Here is a 14,153-nt window from a genome sequence, read left to right as displayed (position 1 = left end):
TGTGCCATTTGTTTGGTTTTTTTTGTCCAGTAGAATTTAAACTTGTTGGTTTGCATGACTGTTTTAAGCTCTACATATTGACAATGCTTCCAGTCCATTACAGGACAATAGCAGCTGATAAAAATAACCTTGGAACTGCTGAAGTGTTTCACCATTCACAAACAAGTGACAGAGCATGCTCCACACTCTCAGACCACCTTCTCCCCTGTGTGATTTACGTGGAAGGAAGGGTGGGAGAGGGATGGAGCTGGACAAATTGTTTTTTTCCACAGCAAGTTCTGTCAGCAAGTCTAGGCTTTTTAATTAGCCCTTGTTCCCTTAAAATATACACTGAACATCTTTAAATCAGTTATCAATATCACAGTTTAATATTTCAGAACTAAAAGAGTGACCACAAAAGCTGGCAAGCTCAGGGTAATCCTTATAGTGATGATGCTGTTCCAAAGGCAAATGAAAAGTCAGAAGTACAGCATCCTCAGCTGTTACAAATACAGTTCTCTCAGAAGCTCATTTCTATGTCAAGAATTAGAATTGAGTCACAGATGCCCTGAGATCTCTGGAGTAGCTTTCTCTTACAGCCTTGCTCTTGAGGCTTGGAAGACTTTCCTGGACTCTAGATTAGACTCAGGTAGAATACATTTAACAGGGAGTGGCCATTATTATACAAGGAGATGAATCTACCTGCAAGGCTGTCATGGTGCGTTTTAAAATGCTTCTATTTACCATGGCAAATTGAGTGGATTTCTGTTATTAGTACAATACTGAAATGTTGAGTTTTTTTAAGAAGGGTTTTAATTTTTTTATTCTTTTAGTTAAACAAATGCAAGTAAGGGTTCCTAAGAAAGGAATGTATCCTCTTTTTTTTTATTTCAATTTGAAATTCTTTTTTAACACCATAATAAAAGTATGTCAGTGTCTCATGGTCTGTCTGAGGATATATTTCTAATATAAATGCATTAACTTCACTTTTCTCCTCATTTTGCAGTTTCAGTAACAGAAACATGGAAAGATTTTTTTTCAGTTGTCCCAGAGAAGATCTGAGGAGCAGACAGAAAATTCTCCTAAATGCCAAATTGTTCCTTTACTTACTTTGATTCCTTAGGAATCTTTTCTCTCTCCAGTGTTGCTTCCTTTCTTTTAATGATCTCTCCTTCCTTATATTGTCAGAGGTCAGGACAGAGTTTTTGTCATTGACTAGCAACCCTTCGATCATAAAGATTTTTTAGTGGTGTGTTTCATCAGGCCCTGAATAGGACAAGAAATGCCCAGTGTAGAATTAGTTGCATGAAGATTCTAGTGTCTGTAGGTGCCAGATACATTTTTGGAGGTTTCCTAATAGCTGTCTCAGATTTTTACTTTGTTTTGGAGAGATACAATGTATGGAACTGGAAAGCAAAATACAGTATTTTGACAGTAGTCTTGTCTTCTACTGGTCAGTTACTTAAACTTGAAACGTGAATAAGGTGTATTATTTTTTGGACCAAGTCCAAAAGAGGGAAAGCTGGAGCATCTCTCCTGTGAAAACAGGCTTGACAGAGTTGTGGTTGTTCAGCCTGGAGAAGGGATTGTTCCAGGAAGACCTTTGAGCACTTTCCTTAGATGGAGAGGGACCTTTTGCAAGGTCACGGAGTGACAGGACAAGATATAATGACCTTTAAGTGAAAGGAGATTGGTTTCAATTAGATAGTAGGAAGAAATTCTTTACTGTGAGGGTAATGAGGCACTGGGACAGACTCCCAGGTGTATGCCCCATCTCTGGCAGTGTTGAAGGCCAGTCTGGATGGGACTTCAAGCAAACAGCACTCATAAAAGTTATTACTGCCCATGGCAGGGGGGTTGGAACTAGGTTATCAATCTTTAACTGTTCTATGATTGTGTGATTTGGGCACACAGACAATGTACCTCCACAGCATATGCACGCATGCATACAAGTGAATACTCCTGGGGTATGTGCACACACATGTGTTGTGGCGTGTTTGCACAGGGATAAAGTCAACATGTACACAGCTCTGTCTGCGTGTACTTTCCCAGCATTTATGAAAAGAGAGAAAACTCCCAATCAATCAGCGAGAGCAGAGGGAAAAAAGATGAGATTGCAGTTGATTATGAGCCTGGCAGCAGATGTGCTACACAAATCCAACCCTCTGCATCCAGCCTGTTTCCATGGCGATGGAGCGAGTAATTGCGGAGCACCGGTGCGCTCTACCGCGGCCCCCGACAAGGTCGCGGTGCCGGGTCCCCATCAGCGCTTCCTCTGGGTGAGCGCTGGGCTTTGGGACAAAACGAGCAGGCGGGAAGGGGAGCCCCAGGGACGGGGATCTCTGGTCTATTCATCCCCACCATGCGATGGCAGGATGCGAGGGAAGAGGCGCTCTTCCTCGGAAATACGGTCTCCCGAGATGCTAAATAAGCGGGCAGGAGTTTCCCTGCCGCAGGAGTGGGCTGTCATTGGCTACCGCCGCCCGCCCGTGCCAATGGGAGCCCGCCGGGCGCCCGGCACACAAGCGGAGCTACGCGTTCAGCCTGGGTCACGGGCAGCGCGGCGAGCAAAGGTGCGCGACCGCGGGACAACGCCTTTCCCATGGCTGCGCCAGGCGCGGGTCCCCGCCGAGAGCCTCTCCACGGAGCATCTGCCGCTGCCCGTGCGCATGGTGCCGCTCGCAAAAGGCAGCATTAAGTCATTCGTTCGCTGCCGTGTGGGAGGTGAATTTGTCATCGGGAACGATGGAGCTACGAGATCTCTGTAAGTAGACCGGTGTTCTTTATCCTGCTATTTCAGCCTCGGCATGGAGCAATTAATGATGTCGAGGAATGGCAAAAGCAAATTAGTAACAATTGTAAATAGCGCAACGGATTCCTCAGTTTTGTTTCGCGTGTAGCGAGATGTGTTCGTCCAAATGGTCTCGGGCATGAGACAAGCTAGTTAGCTGTTTGCATTGCCTTGGGTGTTTTCTTAGCCAAATTAAGGTTAGTCTGTGGAAGGATGCTGTGATCTTCGGGGTATTTTAGCTTACCCCTGTGTTTGAAAAGGAAAGCAAACCACATGGAGGAGAATATTGCAGGCACAAAAGTCTTAGGTGCCCACATGAAGTCACCAGTATTTGTGGTGTCAGTATAATAATAACTGGTATGTTATTACAATGGTCTGTCAAATGCCAGTTCAGACCCTGAGCCAAGAAAACATGAGTTGCTCATCATTCATCACTGTGTTCAGCACAAAAAAGTAATTGCTTTTCTTACCCTTCCTCCTCTTTTCTCTTTTTTCAAATTGGTTTCTTCTTCTTCAAAGGCTTTTTAAAATAAGTTTAATTCAAAAGCTTTCCTATTTGTTTATGAAACCTGTGAGTACATGGAAAGTGTGGACAGTTTCCTTTTTCATCATTGTGGGGCATGTGTTAGTTGATTCCTTTGCCTGTTGGGACTCTGCTTTTGATTCTGTAAAGCAGAAACAGTATATTTAGAGAAGGAAGGGAAGTGTGTGTGCAAATCTGTCCCTCTGCAACCCTCTGGGGTTACTTCAGTTACACCAGCCATGAATTTGGCTCAGTACTGTTCATATTTTATCATGACAGAGCTTTGCTGCATGGAGCTCATGGTTGTCTCTGCTTAACCCTCTCAGAGACTATAGTCATTTTATCTGGTTTGTGAAAAATACATAGGAGAAATGACAGACATAGGAAGAAAAATATTTAGAAAAAAGCTTTGTATTTTCATCCTCTCCCTGAGCTGGTCAAGTGTATCAAAGTATTTTTTTTTGTAACCAAACTAGATGCAAACATCATATGAAGTTGGCTTCGTTTTAGGCATCCATTTTTGTTGTCTTGTGTTCATTTTAGAACTAAACACACAGCTTCATTTCCCAGTATTAGGAACTGCTGAGAAGTCACATTTCTACCTGGGAATATCAGACTGAGGGTGTAAATTTTTTTAGATATGGTTTAACTGGTCAGCTTTGTTTCTGCTTTGCAAGTTGTGGCAGGAAGGTGTGCATGTGGAGCTTATCTCTCCAGGTAAAGGAATCAGTGTTGCCTCAGAGTTGATGCCAAAAAAAAGATTTGTCAGTGTTTTGAAGAATTGATGGATCAATATAAATTAAAAAAACCCCAAACAGAACATAGAATTCAGTGCATCAATACAGGGAGAGGGTCTATTGGTGTGTGTAAAGCTCTTCTGTGTAGTTTTGAGTGTTTAACCCAATATATCACAAATGCAGGAGGTACCCCTTATTAAACTTGAGTTATTGCTTTTTCTGAAGACACAGATATAAGTCACTCTTCCCTGTGTTTCCCAGGGATATTTGGGCCACCTTTTATTGAAATGATGGCTCCAGGGCTTAGAAAAAAAACCCCATTTTTCTAAGGTATGCAAAAAAGAGATAACCGTTAGTTTCTATTACAATACTTATTTTTGTCCAGCAGTGATGAAAGTGCCAAGCATATTTTAATAAGGAAGGCATTTTGCTGCTATGTCACCTTTCCCAGGGCCTTGTATCATTCATCATTACTTAGCAGTGGTGTAACTGAAAATCCCATTGCATATGGCAGTCTAGGCAAAGAGGTGTGCTCACTCCCCATCTTGAAGGTGGATGCTTTGATCTAGGCTAAGATATTCCATAAAAATCTGTGAGAAAGTTTCGACCCTTGCACACCTGGGCATGGGTTGTTCCTGGATTCAGGCTGGTAATTTTGAACACCTTTGAGATGCATCAAAATGAAGCTTAATTGCACGTTTGAGGGTTTTTAATTCCATACCTACTGCCTTCTGCTTTATTTTCTGATTGCTGATGTGAAAGCATGGGAGAACATTGTCTTTTAAGGTCACTACAACTCTTAAGATAATATTTTAATTCTTATTAGCACTCCAGGGATATAGTTCAACCAGCATAAACCTCTCAAGTTTAGTCACCAGTGTTAGGCAAATACTGTGGGTGATAGAGTTTTCTCTCTCCCATAACCTTGTTTGAAGGGATTTTTTTGCTTGTCTATCCCTGTGCATTAGCAGATAAAAGGAGGGGTCAGGGGAGGGAGGGAGGGAGGGAGAGAGGGAGGGAGACAGCCTGTAACTGCTAAGCACTGGATCAGTCTGTCTGAGGGCTTCAAACCACAGTGGTGCTTGAGGTGGAAAAACTCATGTTGGAATCAAAGCCATGCTTGCATTAGATTTTTGACCTGATAGTGCAGAGAACTGTTGCTCATCATTAATACTTGGGGATGATCTATATGGGAGAGGCATTTCAGATTCCCAGGCTATAAGAGTTCCAGCAACAGAGGAGTGAGTAGGCTTCAGTGAGAGTTGTGGCATGCTGGCAGCAGTTCTGAGGATGCAGAAGCTGAAAAAAATGCTATCTTGGGGTAGCTTTAATTGGTTGCATTGGTAAACACTTGGTTTGAGGGGCTCATATGCCTTCTAAAATGCTTGATGCCAGACCAAATTGGCACAGCTCCATTGACTTACACAAGATGCCACCAGGCATTGATGTGATCTTCAGTCTTATATTTTTCTTGGAAGAGTGATATTTTTACAAAGGCAGTATGTTATTTTTTTCTTTCAATTTGTCTCAATAATGTTAAATTGAAAACTTAAGGGGAATAGACATTACACAGGTTTTGTCTTGTTTCTGTGGGCTTTAAGCTTAATGGGTTATCTTTTATCTGTTTGTAGAGTCTCATACCCATATGTCAGCCTATAGTGGAAGCACAGAGAAAAAATTCTGATGTGAGCTTGATATGTGTTGAGAGCTATTAAATTTCATATTTCATTATTTCCCTGGATCTTAACCCTCCTTCAGTTACAAAAACCCTGGTGGTTATTTATGTTCTAGGTAAACAGATGTTAGAGTCACCAGTCTTCAGTTTTGCTTCAGTTGTATATGTTTTTCACCCCATTATTCAAGTGAGTAGGTACACATTTTTACACACAGATGTAAAAAAGATGGATAGATATGTTCACCTCCAAGTGAATTGAAGGCAGTTGCAACTCCAAATGAGACTAACCATACAAATATAAACAGTTCCTTATCTTTGTGTCTGAAAAAACAACCCCACTTTTTTAGGAAAAGTTTCTGCATGCTAAGTCTTGGCTTACATGAACATCATGCCATGGAAAGTTCTCACTCCCTGTTCAGTGCATACACACTCACATCTCCAATGGCACATGCACACAACAAAGCAACACCAAGCACAGAATAAAAATGGAACAGCAGTAAAAAAAAGACTTGTAAGTTGTGAAAAGCCCATTGATTTGCTTGACACACATTTTATTCAACATTATGCAGTGCTAATCTGAAAATTCCTGTGCATCATGAAAACTTTTCAGAACAATAAGAACTGTCAATTCCAGCAGATTTTACAGACCTGCCATTATTCTTCTTGTCTTGAAGCACTAAGTGGCATATAGAGGGATTTTTGGCAAGAGTTCAGGACTAGTCTCATAAAGAGGAATTGTGTGCTACTACCTCATTGATATTATCATTTGAAGCTAGAGTTCAGCCCAGCACAGGCTCCTGGAAGCATGTCTTTCCCCATCTGAGTGTGCCGCTTTTATGGATCTCACTTATTTTGTCTCTTCAAAAACCCACAACTACTAACCACTGCTTTTCATTGTTCTCAGATCTAAAAAAAAAAAACCCTGTACATCCTTTTTACATTTTGACATGATATTTTCCAGAAAACTAGAATACTTTATTGACATCATACCCCTCCTCCACCTGCTGCTTCTTCAGAAATGAAAAGTAGAGATAGCAGCACTCATGACCACAAGCAGAAGTTTTTACTAACTCCTTTTTTCTTGAGATTGTATTGCTGGTACTTCCTTCTCCTGGAGCATCTGTGAAGAAAATGCTCACACACCCTACATTCCCCATCATTTGCAACTAGAGCACCCCTTAGACACATGCCTCTGTGAGGAGAAGCATAATGAAGGGAAGAAACAATGACTTTATGTCAGAGAGATTAAATTTTAAGTTCTTTATCAGAGGCCATGTAACTTGAAAGTGTTTTGTCTTCTATACTTACATTTCCCAGTGTATCATCATCTGCATACATACCTCACCCAACTTAAATAAAATTTCAGTACAGTAAGGGTCATGATATTCACTCTGAATATGAAAATAGTAATTTAGTTATGCATCCTTGGTTTTGGTAACTTGCACATATTGCAATAAACCTTCTGCATGTTCAAAAGTCTGCTGAGCACAGATTTGTTTTTTGTGGACTTCACAAAATTCTAGCAGGTTTTGCTACCTCAGAATTCAGTGGTTTCAAAAAAGCATATGAAAATCAGACCTCAGAGGACACGCATGACCTTCATTTAAACTAGAACTTTAATTAGCTCTATCTTGGGCATTTTAAACTCCTCTGTAATGCACAAAAGCAATCTTGTAATGGGGTGAAAACGAGATCTTCTTACAAATGTTAGCCCACTGTCAAATTAATACATCAAATAATATGCTCATATCCTGAATCACCGGACTGCTTTTATTAGAGCTTTTGATGTGGCAAAGAAAGTGCCACATGGAAAGTGCTTGTTCCATAGCTACAAACCCAACTCTTTTAGTCTTCCCTTCTCTTTGAACTTCAGTTTTCTTAGGACTCTGTAAGACTTCTTAAGACTCTGTGTCTCATGATACAGAGAGCAGCATTCACAGCTAGGTATTTCAAGACTCACATTCAGAGGCATATTAGAAGCCACACAAAGGGATTTTAAGTGTGGTTTTCAAATATAGGTAAGCTTCTGCCTTGACCTCTGGATCCACTTTTGCATTTCAAGAATAAGAATCTACTCACATAGAGTTACCTCCAGTAAGATCAAAGCTGTCATTGTGTTCTGACACCTGCGAGAAAGAAATGGATATATAAAAAAAGAGTGGGGGAAATTGTGAAAAGATTTGAATGAGTTCATATTTATGAAAGGCATGAACCCACGGATCTTGAAAGCGAAAGAAGGACTTTCAGGATAGCTGTAGAATGTGTCTTTATTTGTTAGCTTCACCAAGCTAATTAAACATCCTTGAAAACATAAACAAAAGTAGATTTTCTAGATCCCTACAAATACAGCTCTGCAAGTGCTTTGCCATGAAAGTTAATAAGGTTCTAACTTCAGACTGGCATTTCTGTCTGGTGCCTAACAGAAACTGCAAAGGATGGTGTTACTTCATTCTACCTTTGCAGCCCCTCATCAGGATGTGGTGTCTTTCCCACTTTCCACCATTTTCTGGCAAAGGTGTGAGTTGTCATAGATTTATCCCAACTTCGGTAGATACTTCCTGAAGGATTGAAGAGTAGGTATCAGCAGATTGAGAAATGCAGCTCTATCTGCTCATATTTCCTGCTGTCCTGGGTGAAAGCACCAGAAAGGCTTTGCAGAGTTTATCCTTCCTCCGTGTGGATGGATCATCAGCAAAAGGTGCAGCAGAGTCAAGGTATGTGTTTTGCAGAGTTGCTGTCTTGCCTCAGTACAATCAGTGTTAGCAGAGTCCTTGTCTTTCTGCCAGCTGGGATGTGCCAGAACACGCTGGAGCTAAAACTTTGAATGCCCTACAAGGGAAGCGTGTCCCAGTTTTTGGCAGCACCACAAAGTAATCACCTCCACATTAGATAATTCAGCATGGTGCTGAGGAGGGTTGTGTATGGAAGATCCTTTTTCTGCAAGAAAACTGCCTCACACTTCCCGTGTTCAACACAAGGCATTAAAATATATCTGTGGCTTTAGCCACAGGGAAGGGAAGGACTGTAGAACAACCAGGCTTCTCTCCTGATCCTCACTGTGCCCTCACAAGGGACCTGCTGCTCTCCCCCTCCCAACACTCACCTTTGGAGGCTGTAATTAAGCCACTTGGCCAAGAGAAGCTCCTGTCAGCTCTCAGAAAGGAGACCCTCCCTCATGTGAGACTGTTGTCTGTTCAAGCTCTTGGGGTCATGCTTGGGAATAGCTGCAGCTTCAAAGAGATACAGAATGTCCCTGAAACCTCTCACTTTTACAGGACTAGTTGCTTTGGTGCATAGAGTAGTAAACAAACAAAGGCTTGATTTAGGAACACCTCTGATGTTTTGTAACTGCAATGGAGAAATGGGTTCTATTTATATGTTAATAGTTGGTCTTGAATTTTTCAATGGCAAGTGAACTTACAGTAAATTCACGAATACAAGCCGCATGGAGTATAAGCCGCATATCTGGTGTGTTGGCAACATTGATGTCTTTGTCAATAAATAAGCCGCACCCGGAATATTAGCCGCGCTTTAGTTCGCCGCGAACTTTCACAAAGTCGTCATTTAGTAACACAATCGTGGGATCGCCGGGGCTAACTGGCTTACTGCCAACCTTGGAAACATTGTTTCTAAGTGAAAAAAGACACACCCTTTATTTACAAGCCGAAAAAGACAGGAACAATAGTGTGGTCATTTTGCGAGCATTCCCAATGGATCCGCGTTGCCTTTAAACAGCCACTCAGCCACGCGGGCAGGCAGCTGAGCTCCGAGCGGAGCCACATCTCCATGCTGGCACAGGAGTGGCCACTCTAGCCCTCGCAGCCCCGTGGGGGGAGCGGCCATTGTAGCCCTCGCAGCCCGCGGGGGGAGTGGCCGTTATAGCCCTCGCAGCCCCGCAGGGGGAGCAGCCGTTTTAGCCCTCGCAGCCCCGCTGGGGGAGCGGCCGTTGTAGCCCTCGCGACCCGCGGGGCGAGCGGCCGTTGTAGCCCTCGCAGCCCCGCGGGGCGAGCAGCCATTGTAGCCCTCGCGGCCCGCGGGGCGAGCGGCCATTTTAGCCCTCGCAGCCCCGCGGGGCAAGCGGCCGTTGTAGCCCTGGCGGCCCGCAGGGCGAGCGGCCGTTTTAGCCCTCGCAGCCGCGCGGGGCGAGCGGCTGTTGTAGCCCTCGCGACCCGCGGGGCGAGCGGCCGTTTTAGCCCTCACAGCCCCGTGGCCGAGCGGCCGCTGTAGCCCTCGCGGCCCCGCGGGGCGAGCGGCCTTTGTAACCCTCTCCCTGCGAGCCAAGTGGCCGTTCTACCCCTCTCCCTGCGGGCTGAGCGGCTCCCCCAGCCCTCTCCCTGCGAGCCCAGCCAGCCCCGTAGCCGCACAAGACTGAAAACACTTTAAAAAGTACAGAGAAATATCACACACTTTTATCGAACTGCCGAGGTAACTCGCCGAGGTAACTCACCCGGATAACAACCCCCGCCCCTCAGTAACGCCGCCATCCACAGGCAGGCAATAAGCTGTTCTCTGATTGGTTCATCGTCGGAACAACGGGAAACCATGAATTTCAGACTGTTTCGGCTCGGGACTGGACTGGTATGATACTAGGTAAGGGCAGATATCACATTTTTGTTCATAGATTAGCCGCACCCAAATATTAGCTGCACTTCCGGGTTTCCACCAAAATTTTTGTCTAATTACTGCGGCTTGTATTCGTGAAATTACTGTATGCTCATTTCTAATGGTACTTAAAAGGTGCAGGTGAGTCTTACAATAAGTTCTGCTTTTTCATGCTTAAAATTATGTACCAGTTCATCTCTGCATGCAGGATTTCCATCGTTCTACAGTCATGGACATCTACTCCAGAATGAACTTAATGAACACCAATCCCAATAACAGTTTTCATTGCTAAAGGTTCTAGCCCAGTGAATTTTAAGGCTTTGAATTCGTATTTCATATTTAAGGTATAAGCAAGAAACTTCTGACTGGTGGAGTAAATATCAGATGTTCCAGGCATACAGTTCTGACCATTAACATTTATCATTGACCTAGTAAGATAAATAATTGCTGCATTATGTCTTTTTTTTGTTGTTGTTGTTGTTGTTTTGTTTTGTTTTGTTTTTAAAGGACTTTCTGCCAGGTTTAAACAGAAGATAAAAGAGACACCTTTCTAATTTTGTTAACTGTTATTGGGTACTAGTAATTGAAAGAAATTTGTGGTTTGTTTTATTTTTCAGTTGGAGAGATGAATCACAAATTTGTAATGTGAAAAGTATAGGAAAGCCCTACAGCTGATTCTGTGACTTTCAATTTAAACTCCAGAGCTCAGCTGCTGATTGTTCCAAAAGTTTGCCCAAACTATGATTTAAAGGTTTTATTGCACCAAAATCCCAGAGGTTAATACAGTTTCCAGCAGATAATCACAGTGTGTGCTTCTTGTGATTGTGAAGAAGTGTATAAATTTCGTCATGATCTCCTGCACAGGCAGATACCTGGGCCTGAATCTAGATCCTTTCAGATCATGCCCTCAATCTGATGTTCTCATCATTGCCTCTGTATCATTGCTGCTGGCAAACCATTTAACCTAGCCAAGAGTATTGTGCACCTCTGATGTCACAGTCCATTTGGAGCATCTTGTGCCGCCAGCGCCACAGAGCACCTGTAAAAAGTGAACATGGCAGGTTGTGGATCACTTTCAGTGCAGAGCACAGAGGTCCTGCTTTACGATTCTGGTCACCTTACCATTATCCATTGCTTACATGATCATGGTCAGGGTGCAAATGCAGGAGCTGCTTAAAAAGAGCACTTGTCCAGAAAGCAAAAGCTTGGCTGTTGAAACAAGTGCTAAAACTCGCATGAGTTTTTGGCTTGTCCCCAGAACTAAGGGGTTGAATTCCTCCTGAGCTGAAGTGGTTAAATTGCACCATGAAGTCAGTCAAAAGGCATCTCCTCCTAAAGAAAACGAAAGTTGTAGGAGAACTCTGTTTGAGTCAGTCACAAAACAAGTACAAGTAATTTCATGACCATAAGGCGCACCGGACTATAGGGCGCACCCCCCGGGAGCCGGCACATTTCGCAACATTGTAGATCAGATAAGGTGCACCAGACTATAAGGCGCACTTTTTTTTTTGCAGCGAGGAGCCGTGTGGCGCGCAACAAAGTAACGAATTACTGGCAGGTGCTCAATTTGCAAACATTTTTCAAAGATCGGTGTAGCCTTTAAATGCAGCCCCAGGCGCCCTTCCCGTGCAGCAGGCCCCGGCACTCCTGCCCACCCCCGGCACCAGCTGGCATGGCTCATGACACCCGGCTCCCACTGCGTGGCTGCGCTGCGTCCTGGCTTGCCGGCGGCACTTCTTGTCGCTTCCCTGGGGCTGCGCCACTTGTTGCCGCGATTCGGTGGCCGCAAGGGGCTCCGCCGGCACCACAATTCGGCAGCCGCGGGGGCTCGGCCGCCGTCGCGATTCGGCGGTCGCAAGGGGCTCCGCCACCGCCACGATTCGGTGACCGCGGGGGCTTCCCCACCATCATGATTCGGTGGCCGCGGGGGCTCCGCCAGTGCCGCGATTCAGTGGTCGCAAGGGGCTTGGCCGCCGCCATTATTCGGCAGCCGCAGAGGCTTCGCCACTGCTGCTCCAATGCCGCCGCAAGGTGGGCTCTGCCCGAGGCTGTTGCAGGCTCACACTTCTCATTCCCCTTGCGCCCAGGCCAGGGCCACTTGGGTTCTCCTTTCCCCCGCGCCCAGTCCGGGGCCGGTGCCGCCTGGCTTCTCGTTCCCCCTGCGCCTGTGGTGGCGCCGCCCGGCTTCTTGTTCCACCCGGGCCAGGACCGACGCTGGCTCCCTCCCTCCCCTTGTGACTCCTGCTGGCCATGGCTGCCCGCTCCTGCCCTCGCGACTCGGCGCTCCCACAGCACCGCCCCCCCATTGCAGCTTTCACTTCCGGTTTGGCAAATTTCGCAACTTTGTCCATCAGATAAGGCGCACCGCACTATAAGGCACACTTCCGGGTTCGGGAAAAAAATTTAGTCAAAAGGGTGCGCCTTATAGTCGTGAAATTACTGTAACTATTTTGATTATGGATATACAAAAAAGTTTGTTCCACCAGTGATAACAGCTTGTTAATTGCTTTGCTCTCAGCACAAAAGGGACAAAGGAAGAGAAAGTGCATACTTGTAGCCAAGTTGGCTGCTACAGTCCAGCAGCACAGTCAATCAAATTGTTTTATCCTTCCCAGTCATTCTGTAATGTCACTGATTTATCTTGCTGCCATGCAATTGTCCCCTGTTGATAATTCCAGTTTTGTCAAGGGATGACAGAGATTTTGCAGAAAACCTGCAAGCTACTCTTACCAGTGGGAAACAGTAAGAGAGCAAAGTAAGATTGCCTCCTTTTCATTGATGCCTATAAATAGTCCATGCTAACCCTAACAGCCTTGAAGATGTTGAGAACCTTTTTAAAATAAAAGAAGCCATTATTTTTAAAACTACAGTAATTTCACGATTACAAGCCGCACTGACTATAAGCCACATTGCCGGGTGTTGGCAAACATTTCGTTCTTTGTCCATACACAAACCGCACCCAATTATAAGCCGCTCTGTCATTCGCAGTGAGGACCCGCGTGCCAAATAGTAACAGAATCGCGGCTGTGAGGGCTCAGGGCTGCCAACGGGGCCAGGTGGCCCAGCTCAGCGCTGCTGCTCGGTGGGGCCACTCAAGGCCGGCCGCCGCCACCGCTGTGCTCACTCACCCCAGCACTGCACTGTGGTGGCAGGTGGGCACAGAGCCCGCCGGCACCCACGGTGGTGGTGGGAGGTGGGGATGGAGCCCGCCGGTACCCACGGTGGTGACAGGCAGGGATGGAAGCCCCCCACCTCTCCCCGGGCCACGGAGCCAGCAGGAGGAAGCCCCTGCCTTCCCCCTGGCCGCAGGGCCAGCAGGAGAGAGCCCCTGCCTCCACCGCATGCTGTGGGGCCAGCAGGAGGGAGCTCCCTTGCCTCTCCCTCCTCCCCCCCGCCCCGTGCTGCCTGCATGGAGCAGCTCCACCCGCGGAACAACACAGTAACCAATTTGTAAGAATGGCGTAAATGCCGGGTTTTACTGGCAGGTGCTCGACTTGGCAGTTTGCACTGACTCAGTTTGCACTTCCGGCATTGGAAATGTCAGAAAATTATTCACATATTAGCTGCTCCTGAGTGTAAGCTGCATTTCCAGTGTGGGAGCAAAATTTTGGTCAAAACGGTGCGGCTTGTAATCGTGAAATTACTGTACATTGACTCAGCAGAAGTAGATGTGTGTTTTTTAGATCATGATAGGTTGACAACAAAGCCCTGCTGTGAAAGCTTAACTCTTCAATTCTGGCGTTAATGTTTTACATTTATTTTAACTCCACAGTGTATTGGCACAAGTCTTGATATTATGGTCAGAAAGGATACTACTTAGTTACTGTATATATTTTAAAAGAAAGT

General features: G+C 45.2%; 1 protein-coding gene across 1 annotated transcript in view; it reads left to right on the top strand.

Moving 5' to 3' along the window:
• The first annotated feature begins 2,521 nt into the window (after positions 1 to 2,521).
• The window catches only part of LOC117006411 (engulfment and cell motility protein 1-like), a 95,321-nt gene continuing 83,689 nt past the window's right edge, over positions 2,522 to 14,153 (top strand). Inside the window, 1 exon segment of the mRNA XM_033078854.2 lies at positions 2,522 to 2,743. Coding sequence (XP_032934745.1) covers positions 2,725 to 2,743 — 19 coding nt within the window. The 5' untranslated portion in view covers positions 2,522 to 2,724.

The sequence above is a fragment of the Catharus ustulatus genome, chromosome 1 (assembly GCF_009819885.2).
Source record: "Catharus ustulatus isolate bCatUst1 chromosome 1, bCatUst1.pri.v2, whole genome shotgun sequence".
In the NCBI taxonomy this organism is placed as follows: domain Eukaryota; kingdom Metazoa; phylum Chordata; class Aves; order Passeriformes; family Turdidae; genus Catharus; species Catharus ustulatus.
This window is presented reverse-complemented; position numbering and strand designations above follow the sequence as displayed.